At 35.3% G+C, this 16,631-nt stretch overlaps 1 protein-coding gene across 1 annotated transcript in view; it reads right to left on the bottom strand.

The window, feature by feature from the left end:
* enpp1 (ectonucleotide pyrophosphatase/phosphodiesterase 1) overlaps positions 1 to 8,073 on the bottom strand; it is a 21,258-nt gene extending 13,185 nt beyond the window's left edge. The window contains exons 1-3 of the mRNA XM_024291957.2: positions 7,509 to 8,073; positions 3,423 to 3,495; positions 1,166 to 1,226 (exon numbers count right to left, since the gene is read on the bottom strand). Of these exons, the coding sequence (XP_024147725.1) occupies positions 1,166 to 1,226; positions 3,423 to 3,495; positions 7,509 to 7,643 (269 nt within the window). The 5' untranslated portion in view covers positions 7,644 to 8,073. The remainder of the gene's footprint in view (positions 1 to 1,165; positions 1,227 to 3,422; positions 3,496 to 7,508) is intronic.
* Positions 8,074 to 16,631: the final 8,558 nt, after the last annotated feature.

The raw sequence follows: 16,631 nt of genomic DNA, 5'->3' as shown, positions 1-16,631 counted from the left end.
ACATCCAGCCAGCTATTTCTGCATTTTGGGTTTTACGCTACCAGTTCCAGACAACAACAGAAGAGAATTCCAGAAATATAGACTATTTTAAAGGGTAAAACAAAACCATCTTACACAGTCAGTGCCTTCAGAAAATGATTTTTTTTTATGTTTCTTTGGTTAGTTGAAAAATACGATTGATAAACTTTTAAAAAATCATCCAATGAAAAAATACAAGTACAACAGAGACAAAACAGAAAAAATCTAAAAAAAAAACAATTTATTTCAAATCTTTGTACAAAAAATTCACAAAGACTTCAGCCAATTTTAAATGTCTTGCATTCCTGGTTATTACAGCTATTTTTTTTATTTTTATTTTTTTTCATTTTTTTTCCTTTTGCCTAAAAGCCAAAAAGCCTCTAAAACTATGCTTCTGAGACTATAGGTTTCATCTTTTTCTGAGCCTTGAATGTTTACTAAAGTGGTTTTTGGTTTCAGTTTGTTTACAGGATGTTTAAGTTCAGCCTTTGCCTGAGCTGTTTGTCTGCAGACTGCACGAGAAGAGCCAATTATGAGATAGGATAGCAGACATCTGAAGACTCATCGAGTTGTTTTTAATTACCTGAAGTAGAAGTTGCAGCTTCAGAGTCAAAGATCAATGTTGTCATCATCATTTTCTTGGTTTTTTAGCTGCATTTTAAGAGATTTTAAAGTTTTTTCTCCTTCGTCACATTTTTAAATATTTTTTTTCATGAAAATGAAAGTGAGTTAAATGCAGAATTCTTGAGCTTATCAGAAAATGAAACATTTACAATTGTTTAAATCAGCAATTTATCACAAAAAGAATAAACCACATATAAAAAAGTGAGGTTTGGTTGTAAAACCCAAAGAAAAATAGCTGAACCTTAAATTTTTTTGGAACCTTTCTGTGGTTCTCCTTCAAATTAGCAGCGTCTCTTCATTCCAAACAAGTAAACACACCGATTATGCTGTCAGGAGCGTCATTTCCATAGAGACAGCTCAATAAAACGTAGTTATATAGCTCACGACTTGAATTCCCCTCCGAGCTTCCAACAAGGAACAATGTTTTCAGAACAAGACTTATAATCAAAGGCAGACTGTTTGATAATTGTGCAATAAAAAAATACTGCTTTTCACATTACAGCTGCACGGAACAATGAATTACCCTGATGGACACTTCGGCTGGTGAAGTTCTTGAGGTTCTTGCTCCAACCAGAGCTCCCCTCCTGATAGGGAAGAACAAAACAGCGTTTTTCTTTAAAAATATTAATATTTTTAAAAATTCACATGAATAGATAGTTGCATCACACTTCGTAGAACCATGAGGATGTGGAAATCTGTTTCCTGTGACTGTTTCTAATGTGGTCCAAAAAGAGGAGACCAGCTTTGTGAACATGTGGAGCACAGACACTAAAAATGGGGGAACATTTTGCCAGTTTCTGTAAGTTGAAACCATCTGTACATCATTTTTTTATGCTAAAAGCAAACGGGGGTGAAAAAAAAAAAAAAAAATCTGTGACCACGCGTCATTTAAACGACTTAATTTATAAGAATTTACAGCCTCCACGGTTGATTCAACTGCTACATCTAGAACTGCTCTTACAGAAAGCGATCATTAAATCACAGACACCACTCAAGCCCCCTGACTCCCCCGTGCATCCGTCCAGTCTGCTGCTGAGCGGACAAATAACAGGGAATCTTTGCATGTTGGTGAGAAATCCCCCTACAGACTGACTCAAGTTTGGCCCCAAAGCAAGGAGACTTTGATTCCCCAACAAAGTCCTGGCGTTTGAGTCATAGAGTTCCAGCCTCTGTAATGTTTTTCATCTGTTTCTAAAAACAACTCCAGAAACATGTTCCAAAAGCTCTGAACTGACCAGAATAACTCATAAATAAGTCTGGCGGAGTAAAGACAAAAATCTAAACGTATTTTTTCCATGTGGGTTTCATGCTCCAGGAGGAAAACTTTCCTTTGCCACAGCGGAGGGAACGACCCCGCCCATGGACACAAATGCCCGCACTCACCACTGCTGCCCCAGAAAAGGAAAGGGGGTGTAAATGAAAGCTATTAGACACAAAGCACACACTGATACTCCTGCCTGAGGGAAGTCAAGAACGTAAAAACATCTTGTCCTTTAGAAAGTTTTGACTTGCTTTGCACAAAAAAAGATGTTGTTGATAGACCACAAGAAGACAGAAGTGGACCTCTGTTTCAGTTTTCACTAACTCTTAAAATACTTTTCTTTTTTTTGGTTACTGTGGAAGTCAAACTCGTCAATAGTTGTAAATATCACAAATTTGAGGGTTTTCAGTTGATAAATTAAGTATGATACACATCCCGGTATATCAGTACCAACACAATTTTTCACTTTTTTTCTTTTTTTTTTTAAATATGAACTAGAAAAACAATCTACTTGAGTTTGAATACATCTTTCATTGTAATAAAATGGTAAAACTGAACTTTGAACACAAGCTGAATCTCGCCGGATCTTGTTGTTTGGTCGCCGTCAGGGTCAGGGGTCAAGAGTTTAGGATTCTTTTTAATTTTTGTAACTACTAAAAATTTAAGGTTTTCAGTTGACATATTTAGTAGTGGTGCGTTTTCGCAACAGCCCGGTGATGCGTATCATGATACGCGTCTCATCACGATACGATACATATCGCGATATATTCCAAGAGTGTACCAGAGAAACTTTTCACTTTTTCTTTTTTTAAGAGTATGACTTAGAAAGAAATCATCTAACTGAATATTAATGACTATCATTGTTATAAAATGATAAAACTGCACTTTTAACTCAAGCTGAATATCACAGGATCTTGTAGTTTGGTCGCTCTGTGGATCTGCTTAAAGTGTGCTGTGCTGCCAACTAGTGGTCAAGAGTTTAGGATTCTTGTCAATTTTTAGTAACTATTACAAATTTGAGGGTTTTCAGTTGACATATTTAGTAGTGGTGCGTTTTGGCAACAGCCCGCTGATACGTATCATGATACGCGTCTCATCACGATACGATACATATCGCGATATATTCCAAGAATGTACCAGAGAAACTTTTCACTTTTTCTTTTTTTAAGAGTATGAAAATCATCTAACTGAATATTAATGTGTCTTTCATTGTTATAAAATGGTAAAACTACACTTTTAAAACAAACTGAATCTTAAATAATTAATCAAATATTACCTAGTCAGCATTTTAAATCGATATAAGTATCGCTAAATGAAATATCGCGATATATATCGGCGAATCGATTTTTCCCTACACCCCTAATACTAAGCTGTGAATTAAAGTTTTTTACATTGGCTGCAATTCCCACTAATAAACCATCAGTAAATACAAAAATTGCACAGTCACGTCTATTTTTACACGATTAGTCTTGGCAGTGAACTGTTACCAAACTGAGCAATAATTAAAACCAATTCTTACCTCTTCTGTGAGTCTTTGATTTCATGGAAATCAGTGCAGCCAGGATGGCGATCAGTAAAATAAGCAGCAGAACCTGCAACCCAGAAAAGAAATTATTCTTTAACTCTAATATACTGATAATATATCATCTTCCATTGAAAAGTGAGTCTAAAATTAGACCCTAACATATATTTTTTGAGCAAAGGAACAAACAAATACACATGAACAGGCACGAGGATCCATCAGAGAAGACATAAATTACCACTCTGGTGAAGATTTCATGCTGTTTGCTCGACCACTTCAGCAGTTCCTCCCAAACAGAAACATATCAATAACTGCTGCATATATCATCTTTAAATGCTGCGCAGATGTTTAAACCACGTTGGTTAACCTCTTAGTTATAAGCCGGTTCTGTATTTTCGGCTGCAGAGCTGATTTCTCTCTACAGTCAAGTTCATCTCTTCTTTTTACAGCTTAAAACAAAGTTTTGTTATTTTAGTTTTGTTTGAGATCCATCATGAAAAGTCCAGAGTCCTGCTGACATTGTTATGACCCTGTGGTGATAGTATAACTAACTGTTATTCATCAAGTTACACAACACTTTCATGCTCTTATCCGGGATATTTTAGTTCATGTCATTGCAGATTTGATTTATAATTTAATTTAATTTACAATTAAATGATTCAAGGCAAGAATCTGAGACGGAGATTGCCAAGAATTTACAGAAGTTGGAGGAAGCTACTGGTGATGTCATGCATTGTGTCACTGAGAAAACCCACAAATTGAGGGTTTTTCCTTTTTTTGTTGTAACTTTGGATTTCCTGTTTTTACCTTCTTTTTTAAACAAAACATTTTTTTTTTCAGTCTGGTGTAAAAGTAGCGGAATATGGAGTCTCTATGTACCTTGATTTTATGCTGATTTAATCTGATGGATTCACTAAATTCAGTTTTTCGTGTATATATTTTTTATTTAAGTACTTTAAAAACCGTTTAAAAAAATAAAGGAACTATTTTACTAAACAAAAATGGGATAAGTTAAAAAACATGCATGTTCATCTGTCTGTACGAGTGCTGACATGTTCAAAAAATGTCATAACTCTTATAGACCGACACAATAATGTCATTTCCGTTATTTTCCGTTGTTTTTCTTCAGTTTTAGGTGGACAAAGAGGGATGAACTACTTGGGAAACCCTCTTTCTTTCCTCTGATAGAGAAGCCTGACTCTCAGAGAGTTCCCCACAACTTGATCACAAAAAGCATGAAAACATCTGCGCTGACGATAACTAAAAAAGTTAATGAAAAACCGCTTCATAAGGACAAGAAACAATTTCATGTTGCAACAGGCTCACTCAGTCAAAGTATGGAATAATAATAAGTATTTATTTTTATGAAAGCAGGCAGGCAAAAACACCTCAGAGGTTCAGGCAGTTTTTCTGAAGAAAATCATGACTTGTTAAGACAAATTATCTAAATATGGAAATTAGTGTTGCAACCTTACAAAGACAAATTCAAACATGTACACAGCTGCATACTGTAGTTGATAATGGTCAACATGTTTGGATTTCTTGTTCTTTCCTCACAATGTTTAAGTCAGATGTTCATCTCCACCCTACAAGCTTATAAGTTGACTGGAACTGGCGTGGTAGCCAGAGGTCATCTGACAATACGGAGTGTTTTGAGGCCTTTTTGGACACATGCCTGAGCACCACCTATTTCCTGTTTCTGCAGAGATTTTTTAAGCAAAACACAGTTCCTGCAGAGGGATGCATGTGGAGGGTTTCCCATTCCATCAGTTTCAGGGAAAAAAGTGTTTGGCCGTCTTTGAGTGTTCTGTACACATCAAAGAGGACAGGGATCTCAACACTGAGGTGTACGGGAAGCCCACCCAAACGGATCTTCTTGATTTCCACAAGCTGAGGGTAATCAGAACAAGACTGGAACAACAACAAGTTCTGAGGGGAACCAACAAAGAAGAACCACATCAAGACAGGTCTAAGAATGTGTGAATATACAATCAGGAGTTTGGTGAAAGCTGAGAAACTCTCCTTCATTTGTAGCAGGGGTGTCAAACTCAATCGCACAGGGGGGCAAAATCCAAAACAGGAACAGGGCTGAACAGGATAAACATTTATTGAACACTCTAAAAGTACGTTTTTAAAACTTTAAAACTTTTTAACATAATTATGAACTAGATATGTAACATTACCTGCGATAATGCTAGTATGAATTTGGAATTTGGCTGCTAAAGATGCTAGTGCTAATAGCTTCAAATGCTGAAATTGATAGCTAAAAACGCTGAAGCTGATAGCTGAAAACCCATCCATCCATCTTCTTGACCGCTTCTTCCCTTTCGGGGTCGCGGGGTGCCGGAGCCTATCCCGGCTACTGAAGGGCGAAGGCGGGGTACACCCTGGACAGGTCGCCAGTCCGTCGCAGGGCCCCAATCACACACACATTCACTCTCACATTCACACCTAGGGGCAATTTAGAGTCACCAATCAACCTATGAAGCATGTTTTTGGACGGTGGGAGGAAGCCGGAGTCCCCGGTGAAAACCCACGCATGCACGGGGAGAACATGCAAACTCCACACAGAAAGGTCCCAGCCGGGAGTCGAACCGGGGCCTTCTCGCTGTGAGGCAAGAGCGCTAACCACTGCGCCACCGTGCAGCCCATAGCTGAAAACACTAAAGCTAATAGCTAAAAACACTGAAGCTGATAGCTGAAAACACTAAAGCTAATAACTAAAAACACTGAAGCTGATAGCTGAAAACACTGAAGCTGATAGCTGAAAACACTAAAGCTGATAGCTAAAAACGCTGAAGCTGATAGCCAGATAAAATATTAGCCAAATGCCAAATTAGACTAAAAAAAAAAACTTAGGTTAGCCAAAACAGCTAGCATGTAGCTGAAAAATAACTAAACTTAAAAATACCCTAAAAAACAGAAACAAGCCTAAATTAGCCAAAACAGCTAGCATGTAAAAATGAGCTAAACTCCAAAACAGCCTAAAAAACTTAAAAAAAGAAAAGCCTAAATTAGCCAAAACAGCTAGCATGTAGCTAAAATATTACATTAACTCCAAAATAGCTAAAAAAAAATGTTAGTAAATGCCAAAATAGTCCAATGTCAATTTTTTAAACTTTAAAACTGTAACTTTCTAACATAATTATGAATAATAAAAAGGCAGGAATATTCATCAAATAACTATTAATATTTTACTCTCCATAAAAATGTATTTTGTCAAAATTATACAAGTTAGAAATGATTGCAAGATAAAATCGAGCAATTAATAACAATAAAATAAAATGATCTGGAGGGCCGGATCCGGCCCCTGGGCCTTGACTTTGACTCATGATTTAAAAGTTAGTGGACACTATTTTAAAGACAAACTTCAGGTCAACCAATCGCATGAATCCATTGAACATTTTTGTCTCTTTAAGCAGAACAATAAAGCAAAAATTTAAGAAAATAATGATAAATTATCCTGCCATACGAGTAATTATTGGTTTAAACATTGAAAAGAAAAAAAATAATCCATAGAATAAATCATCCCATAGGAAAACTACTCGAATGGGAGGTCCAGTCCAGCTTTCACACTTCCATCTGTGAGTTATGTTCACCTGCAGATCCTCCTGACCTCAGCGTCTTTGCATTGCAGTGCAAACATTCAGTTTCCACGTTCACACCAGCAGCACGGAGGGTCTCAGCTGTGTGACAGCTGGACGGAGACCACAGTGGGACTAAACACTGTAAAGTTGTGGTTTTTTTTCAGTCTCCGGGAGGATTTCTGTCTGGAGAGAAATGTTCCATTCAGACGTAGAAAAAATGGTTACAAAAACAATTAAATTCAACTTTTCAATAGGATGAAGTTTTGATTCAACACTGACAAAAAAATAAGAAATTATCCTAATTTTATAAATATAAAGTTATTTTCCTAGTTAACAAATTTTGACTAAACAACCAAAGCTTTTATTTTGAAAAAAAAGTGCAGAAATATCCACTAAAACTCCCCCAGTGGAGACGTTTCAGTAACAACCAGACCTGCAGACTGAAGTTTAGAGAAGAGGCTCTCTCCAGGCTGGACAGAACAGAAACCAAACGTACCCCAGCAATGATCTTAGGGTGCTTAATCCGATTCTTTCTCCGCTCAGGCGTGCCCTTCTGACCTTCTGGCTCAGATGTTCCAAACACGGTCGCCTCATGGTCAGACGAGCCCTCCTCCGCTTTGGTTGCCTCCATGCTGCTGCTGCACGCTCAGACAATGAACAGCAGCAGTCAGCCCCCCTCTGGATGACTCCGAGCTGAAGTCTGGCACCGCCTGTTTGACGTCTTCGAGTTTGTAGAGAACTCCTCAGGCGGTAGGAGGTGTTTTTTTTTTTTTTTTTCAGCTCTGTGATTTAGTCTTCCTGTCCAATTAGGAAAAATGTATGGAATGCCTAAAGTGACTAAAGCATTTATTTAAATTCATACATAGATTCATTTGTCTGGATGCAAAAAAAAGTTAAAGTAATTCAGCAGATTTATATACTAAACAATTTTTACCTCAACTGCCTGAAGCTGGAGGACAAACAGACTTTAAACTGGCCTGGATGACGTGCTAAATAATCAACCACTCCTTGTAAATTTCCAACTTTGCGTAACCCACTTTTGCTCTTTGTATGAAAATTCCTCAGGAATTTGGAGTGGTGACTTATAGGGCAAAGTGGAGTCCTCTTGTGGTCCAGAAAAATACACAAACTTCTTTTTTAATATTTATTGTTTAATTTCTTATGCTAATCAACATTTATAAATTAATAATTAATGTAATTTTTTCTACTTTAAACGTTTTGATTTCTATGGCGCCTTAAAATGACCTCAGTCAAACAATGCGGCACACATTAAAAGTTCAAAGAACAATAAAAACAACAGTTAAAATGTTATGACAATTCCAGAAGAAAAAAAACCTGATAAATTACATAAAACCGTAAAAACACTAGATTTTTTTTTAAATTACATAGTTTAAAATTTTTGTTGGGAGTGATTTAAAAAAAGGTGAATTTTTACTCATATTAACGTTTACAAATTCTAAAGATGTCACAAAACTTTACTAACAAACCTATTTATTTGTTACCATTTTTCTAATGAAAGGATATAAGAGCTCCAGAGCTTCATGCTTTAACCAATATTCTCACAGATCCTGTATTTTCCAAGTATGTGAAAACCTTCAAGGATCTCCATTAATCTTTGGATTTCATTTAAACTCAAATATGACAACAATAATTCTTTCTTTTATGTTTTTTTTATGGACCGAGCATTAAGTTATTTCATTCTGACTTTAAAACTTAAACTACTGGAAAATCACAGCAATGAAAACAAAATAAATTGAGAAAAAAAATCAACTTTTTAATTACTTTGGGAATTTTAATTAAATGTGAAACATTTCTACGATTAGTAAAAACTTACCGGTACTTTACAAAGAAAAAAACATTTTTCCTTTTGGTTGAACTGGTTTAAATCTTATTTAATGTGTGTGTTTTTTTTTTTTTTATCTTACTTTGACCTTTTAGTTTTACGGAAGAGGATTAGGGCCACTGGAAAAAAAAAAAAAAAGCCCATGAAAAATTCTGAATTCAGAATTCTGACTTTAAAGCTGAGATTAAAGTCAGAATTCTGAGAAAAAGTCAGAACCTTGACTGTAAAGTCAGAATTCTGAGATTAAAGTCAGAATTCTGAGAAAAAAAAGTCAGAATTCTGACTTTAAAGTCAGAAAAAAGAAAAAAGTCAAGAGAAAAAAGTCAGAATTTTTCATGGGCTTTTTTTCCCCCAGTGGCCCTAATCCTCTTCCGTATAGTCTTGTGGTGAACAAATTTAAGTAAAATTTGAAAATTATTAAATATATCAATATACATTTTTGCTAAAAGCCCAAGTGATGCTAGAAAATTCCACAAGATGGCGATGTTGCAGCACTTTTCTCCTCCTGAGGCTTCAGTTAAAAATGTCCTCATTCTTGACAAGCTTTTAGCAGCTTTTTTCCTGGAATCCGCCGTGTCCTGTGGAGTGATAATAGAAACCATCTGCAGTTGATGCTCTGACCTCTGTGCCGACTCAAAGTCTTAAACAGTCCAAGTCACTTCCTGTTTATCTTTGCCTCCAGATGAATGCGGGCTGTTCGTACGTCCACTACTCTGTTTATACGATCGCTTTCTGAATGTATAAATGTTCTATATGGAAGTGATTTATCGGCTGCTCTAATGCAAAACAGTCATTTCCGGAATAGTTTTTATAAGAATTCTGCTTTATTTACGGGTAAAAGTTTTTAGAAATGTATCTCTCATTCATCCATATCAGAAAAAAATCCTTTTTAATATTTTTTGTAAATTTACTTTAATAACTTGTGAGGACCCTCCAGAAATTAGATTATTTTAGTGGATTTTAATCCCCGATTTAGCAAAAATTTGACCATTTAAAGGTCATAATTAGGAGCAACAAGTAGAAACTTAGAAATAGACGTTTTTTTGAAGATTGTTTTCCTAATTCTTCTTTCTTACTGCCCTATTTCAGTGAACATTTTTCCACTCACATATTCCCAAAAGTTGCACTCACCCATGATCTGGTGAAAATGAATTTTTAATATAATAAATGCCCCTACCCTCCCCAAAAAATGATGATATCACACTGACAGAAATTGTCAAAAAACATAAAAATATGAATGGGGCTAAAATCCAAAGGATTATTATGGGATGGCCACAGGACATATGGGCTTGGCGCCACGTTCTACCAAATTTTCCATTTACGCATATTTTGTGGAAAGAACATTTTCATTTGAGTGATTTTCAGGAAATTTCACTCACAGTCCAGCAGCTTAATAAGTCTACAACCACAACTGTTGTTGACCTTTGACCTCGACCAAATGCTGCCATCTTGACTTTTTCACCAAAAAAGAAAAAAAAAAATCTTTTTAGTATCATTTTAAAATATAAACTCCTTTTAGGGGTGTGAATCAATCTTGAGCATCATTGGGAATGAAAACTTCCTGGAATTAGAAGTTGCAGATTTTTAATTATTCTATTCAATTTAGTTAAATTAAATTAAATTTTATTTATATAGCCGAGTATTACAATGTTAGTCTCAACAGAATTCACATTGATAATTGTCCAAAAAAAAAATAAAAAAAAGATTCACAAAGTAGCTAAACTAAATAAGCTAAACTAACAGACCCTCCTTAGTAAGAAAAAACAGATTTTGGAGGAATCAAAAAAGAAGAAACCTCAGAAATCCTCTCCAAGGATGCCAAGGGCTTCATGTAGATGGAATTGGGGGACAGGTGGGGGCACGAGTCAAGCCAGAGGCGAGGTCCACGACTAAGAACAAAAGCACAGCTAGTTAGGGTAGTTAAAAAAAGGAGGTTTTTATGTATATGTTCAGTAAAAGCTCCTTAAATGATGAAAAAAGAAGGGAAAAAACATGTTTTTTGTTATTTGCAGAAATATGATAAATACAAATTTATGGCATTAATCTTTTAAAATGTTAACCTCACGAATTTGTCATTTAATCGGCTGTCACCTTTACATGTTTTACTAGATCTCCACAACACATAAATGTTCCACAAACAAGTGATTTGTCGTCTTTGCAGCCTGAAATACCAATGAAACAATTGGAAACACCTGACATTACCTAAAGTGAAGTGGAGTGGTTTGAATTCAGACCATCTCAATTTATGAATAATTTATGGGCGAGCAGCAGCAGTTTGTTTGCTGACAGTTATAAGCACATCCTCCTCATGAGAATTACCGCGGCGCTCTTCTAGATCTGCCATGAATTATTCATCCGGCACTGTCCGGTCCTCACAATCAAGCGTGGAAAAGTGTTGTCTTTTTTCCAAAATCTGTCACTTGTCAAACAGGATTTTCAGGGGCGGAGGAGGAGCTATTGTCCTTTGTCGTTACCTTTAAATCAGACGGATTGTCAAAGATTAGTGCTGACCACACACTGACGTCAATGTTGATTGGATCACTTTTATGATTCAGAACGAAATCGAAGAGGGACGAGGAAGTGTGAAGAGAAAGAGGAAGTACTCCACATTTGAGTTTTCAAACTAATTAAGGTAAATGCACATTTCCTTAAAACCTCTACACAATAAAAATCAGATTTTTGGGCCCTTTGTGGCAATTTTAGTTTATTTTCTCAATAATGATGCTGCAAACTGACTGAGGTGACTCATGCTCCGTCTGAGTTGGAGGAAACGCTGTCAAAATGTGAAGTTGCTGGCAACTGATTTAATTCCCATCAGCCATTGCTGTACTCTGCCGGTTCATTATCAAGTGTTGACATGCTGGCACATTCATCATGTTTACATTGTGACAGTGCATATGTTAGCAACCCACCAGTGTACTGTCAACAGCACTGACTGCCTGTTTTTTTATGCTAACAATGTTTTTTTCTATCATTTTTTCAAAATAAAAGCATGTCTTTCCCCAATAAACAGGATTCAGGATTTCTTACGTGACTGCTGATGGAAGTCATGGCAGCTGGGCATCGAACAGGTGTGTTACATAACACAGGGTTGCACATAAGCATCATGTATATTGTTGGTGACAGAATAAAACCAAATCTCCCTCTACTGAGGAAAATCTCAGGAGGTGGATGTCAGATGAGCTTCCTATCTGCAGTCTGAATGTATTTCTGGAGATGAATCCCTGCAAGAAGAGAACAGCAGGAGCTACGACTTAAAGAAAGCAAAGTGACATGGGGGGGCATGCAGCAGTAGGAGACAGCGGCGCACCCACATTCTCATCATATAGGGATTCGCCCGTGGCGGCATTTTGGTTTGCAGCTGCAAACGCTTTCTGCTCAGAGAAAAATTCTGTCATGCGGGTCGCTGACTCTGTTCAAGAATAAAATGTGGCCTTATTTAACTGCATCTGCCCCCAAACGGAGCTCTGAACATCTCATCCTGCAGTCGTGGCGCTTTAACCAAATGTTTTCTAAAATCAGTTTTTGCATCACAGTGAGAGTAAAAATAGTCACTTGATGCTAAAAAAAAAATGTTTTACTGTTGCTAAAGGGCACTTAAGCTGCTATGCATTGTGGGAAAATCAAACCAGTCACTTTTATAGCTACGAGTAACTCCTCCAGCCTTTAAGGTCAAGACTTTTTCATTAAAATTACCAATGTTAAAGATGGTAAAATTTTTTAAACATATATATATTTTTTTAAATTTTAGACATCTTTTTTAACATGTGATGAATGATTGCCAAATAGTTTTGAATTGATGATTTGAGGGTGAACTATATGTGCTAATATTGATAGTTGTAAACCTAGAACAACCTGGGTGTTTTTTGGAGTTCCACAAGGTTCACTTCTAGAGCCACTTCCGATTTCCTTGTGTTAGTGTTCGTTGTGGTTCCCTTTCATCCATATCTATATTAAATCTCCATCGTGGCACTTTGGCTAAAGAAAAATACAATAATAGTATTATTTAGATTAATTAAATTAAAAAATATATAAGAACGTATGACTGAGGTGAACTTCAAAGGCAACTACGTAAATGTTTTTACATTCCTGAGGTTTTGTTTGCATTTTTCTACCTCCAGAATACACATTTTTTTGAACACTTAGCAACATTTTGGTAAAAAGTCTAATCCTTTATGAGTTTACAGCACATATATTATGCTGTCCAGAGCTGCACTGACACATAGCGTCTTTTATTTTGAAATAAAATCATATGAGCTTCTGTCAATTGTAAAATATGATTTCACATTTTGAGAAAATGCTAGTTTCTCTTTATGTGCCTGTTTTTTCATGCCACAAAAGAAAGATAATTTATGTTTATTTAAAAAAAAAACATTGTGATGAATGCACAGAGTTTCAAAATAAGACTTTGTGGCTCAACAAGCCCAAATACTGTTAAAGGTTGCAGACCTCTATTCTATACGCTGATGACAGTCAGATTTATCTTCCACTGAAACAGAAGGACGGTTTCTCTATAACTTTAATGTTTCTCTGATATTAAGGACTGGTTGATAATAAAGTCAGAAATATTCATTAAAAAGTGGTATGGATTCTTATGCCTAAAATTAAAACTAGTCCACTTCAGGTGTGTTATATTAAATATACTAGAGTATATATAATAAGTGAACGAGTACGTGTTTAGGAAGTATAATAACTGAATACTACCATTAAAAAGTTTAAGTATACTATAGACTACTTGTAGTACACCTAAAAAGATTGCTGATCTGTTTTGATCTTTGATTCAAGACAAAAAAAAACTTTATTTAAAAATAAAATCTGAAAAAAAGTTGTTGTTGAAAACAGAATTATAAAGTTCATGATTACAGTCTAACTTTATAATAAAATAAAAGACCATCATCACACTAATTGCCAGTTATCATGTTTAATAGGATAATGAGCCTTTTTAATTTTAGCACCTTGTAATTGCCTGTCTGAATTTTTATTTTTAATCAGGCATTCATGAGGACCTCCTGCTGACTTGGTCTGTGCATGATTTATAAAGTGACTCTCATGTTTTGTGTTGTTGAGCTAAATCTATACCTTAGAGCTCACGAGTGACCTTTCTAACTATAGCTTTAATGAGGGTCGTGCTGCTTAGAGGAAGAAAATCTCTCATAAATCGCAACACATTCTGGATTAAAGGAGATGGAAATGATACGGTTGACTGACTCACTCATAATTTGTGATTTTATAAAAAGGAAGTGCATATATTTTATCCAAATGTGACATTTTTGAGTCAGAAAATAAGTTTTTTTTGGAAAATCTAGAAACAAGGAGTTTCACACAAACATAAAAAACTGATATATAAGCTAAAATAGTTAACTTTTATGTAGAATTCAAAGTCATGCAGCCAAATAATAAGATTTTTTTGCTAGTTCTAAGCAAATATTTAGTTTTTTTTTACTTGTATGTACTTAAATGAAGTTAATTTTGATTAGAATGACAAATAAATGGAATAAAAGTGGAAAATTATTCTTTTTAGACCAAAATGTGAACGAAATTAAAATGCAACCTTAGTACATCCTAATAAATTGTCATAAAATCTAAAATTAGAGCTTATTTTTAGAGCAGACATTTATGTTTTTGTTTTCAAAAAAGTGGCAATAAATTTCAACTCAAAGTTAACATATTTTTTACTTTAAAATATCATCCTTACACCTAAAATACAGTGCAATTAGAGTTTTAAAAATATATATTTAGGTCGTATCAACATTTTTACTATTGTAAAGAGTATGGAGCGAAATAGTTTGACCATTTTTCTTAATAATTAAATTTTTTTTTTGGATTGCAGCTCTTAATAAGACAAAAGAATCAGATTTTGAGAAAAAATCATCTTGTTAAAGTATCTACACTCAAAAAACAAGGTTTTAAGTCTTTAAATCATATAGTTTGCAGTGCAGCAGTGACTTCTTCTTGAAATGAGATAAACCAAAAGAACAGAACATTTTTTTTCTAACAAAAAAATAAAATGGCATAGAAGAAGCCGACAGTCTAGACTCCATGAGAGGTCAAGCCACAAATATAAAGATTCAAAGATTTTCCAAAAACCTTCACGAGTCTTTAGAACTATTATGATTCAAGTGTGAGATTTCACATTTAAAGTTCATATTTTATTGTATACTTCTTTTGTGCACACATGAACATAAATCTCTTTTTTTCCAATTGCAAGAATGTAAATTGATGCTATAAAATTTTTATACTGTCGAACAGGTTTTCCCCTTAATTTTACATAAATTAGCTCCAATTGTGACCAAGAACCTCCAGGTTTAAATGAAGCAGCTCAAGCGTAACAATGTCTCTAATGGCACAAAAGGTCAAGAGGTGAAGACCAACCATCCAAATCCTTTCACCAGTGGAAATGACCGTCTGTATTCCTCCTGCCGAGCAGCACAGGTGCGTAATAAACAGACTCGCCTCTAATTAGACAAATGTTTGAAATAATTAGCAAATGACAGCAGGGGCAGCAGCGGACATGCAGACGAGGAGCAAATGTTGGGAAAACGAAAGATTGAATGTCAGCAGGAAGCTGCGGCCAAATTGAACGGCGTGTAATGAGACGGGCGGCTGAAGGACGCTCCTCCCAAGGTGCTCTCAGGCGCAGGGAGGATACGGGGTTGGAAACTGGGGGTGGGACGGCTATTGTCTCCATGGCATTGGCCTTAATGATGTCCTCATGTGACGGGATTATGTAACGTGCTCTACAGTAAAGTGTAGTCAGCCTTATGCAGCTCGGGCGCTGTCAACGAGTTCAGATGCTGAGAGAGTTATAAAAACAGATTTTAAAATATATGTCTGCAAACAATGTTTTGTAAAATCCTTTTTGAAATAGAACAAAAAAAAATCCACTTTTTAATAAAACATTTCAAGTAATTATGTTTTAAATAAATTTTTTTTTGGTTTGTTCCTGTCTTTAAATATTTTCTGCCATAAAACGTCCTCTCCGAGTCACGAATGTTGCCTGGTGTCATGTGCCGAGTGTTTGCCCTCTTGAACTTCCTGCTACAGCAGTAAGTGCCCTGAGACTATTTGGTTTGTGTGTCTCTGTACAACACAAAGCACATGATAAAAAAAAAAAAAAAAAAAATCATGTCGAGCTGAACTTTCGTCATCAACCCCCAAATACATAAAAAAAATAAAGAGATCGGCTCCAAACTCTTGTTTTTAGTCTATTTTGTTATTGATAACTTGGCCCTTAAGTTCATGTTTTTCTTCCATGTTCAATTCCCTGGTGTTTAGACAGAGTCCTGTGTGGATTTAGCAGCCCCCTCAAAATTACATTAAAGTGTCCCGGCTTAATTTATAGTTTATACTGAGACAGGAAATGGGTGTGTGACTACAGGAAGTGCTTCGACTTATCACAATGTCCCTGGGATTACAAGGAAAACGGACATGTTTCCAACAAAAACCCACAAGACTTGACAGCTGGAAATGTTTGGGGTATTCTGCAATAAAAATCTCAAATAAAATAAGTTGAATAAAAGAATAAAACATGTTCTGTTCTTCCGGTTCACATTTAATAAACGAGTCATCTCGTTAAAAACCTTCTCTTTTTGGATAAAACGTTTAATTTGTAATTTATCAAGTTTAACCAGCAGTTTTAAAAAATGCATAAATAAATAATTAAAATAATGAAAAAATAAATAAATACAAATAATAAGATAATGAAAATAGATCATAAAAAATAGTAAAATAATGAAAATGAATAAATAACAAAAGCATTGAAAATAAATAAACTAA

This window comes from Oryzias melastigma, linkage group LG24 (assembly GCF_002922805.2).
Source record: "Oryzias melastigma strain HK-1 linkage group LG24, ASM292280v2, whole genome shotgun sequence".
NCBI lineage: Eukaryota > Metazoa > Chordata > Actinopteri > Beloniformes > Adrianichthyidae > Oryzias > Oryzias melastigma.
The sequence above is the reverse complement of the archived record's forward strand: the minus strand, read 5'-3'. Positions and strand labels throughout refer to the sequence as shown.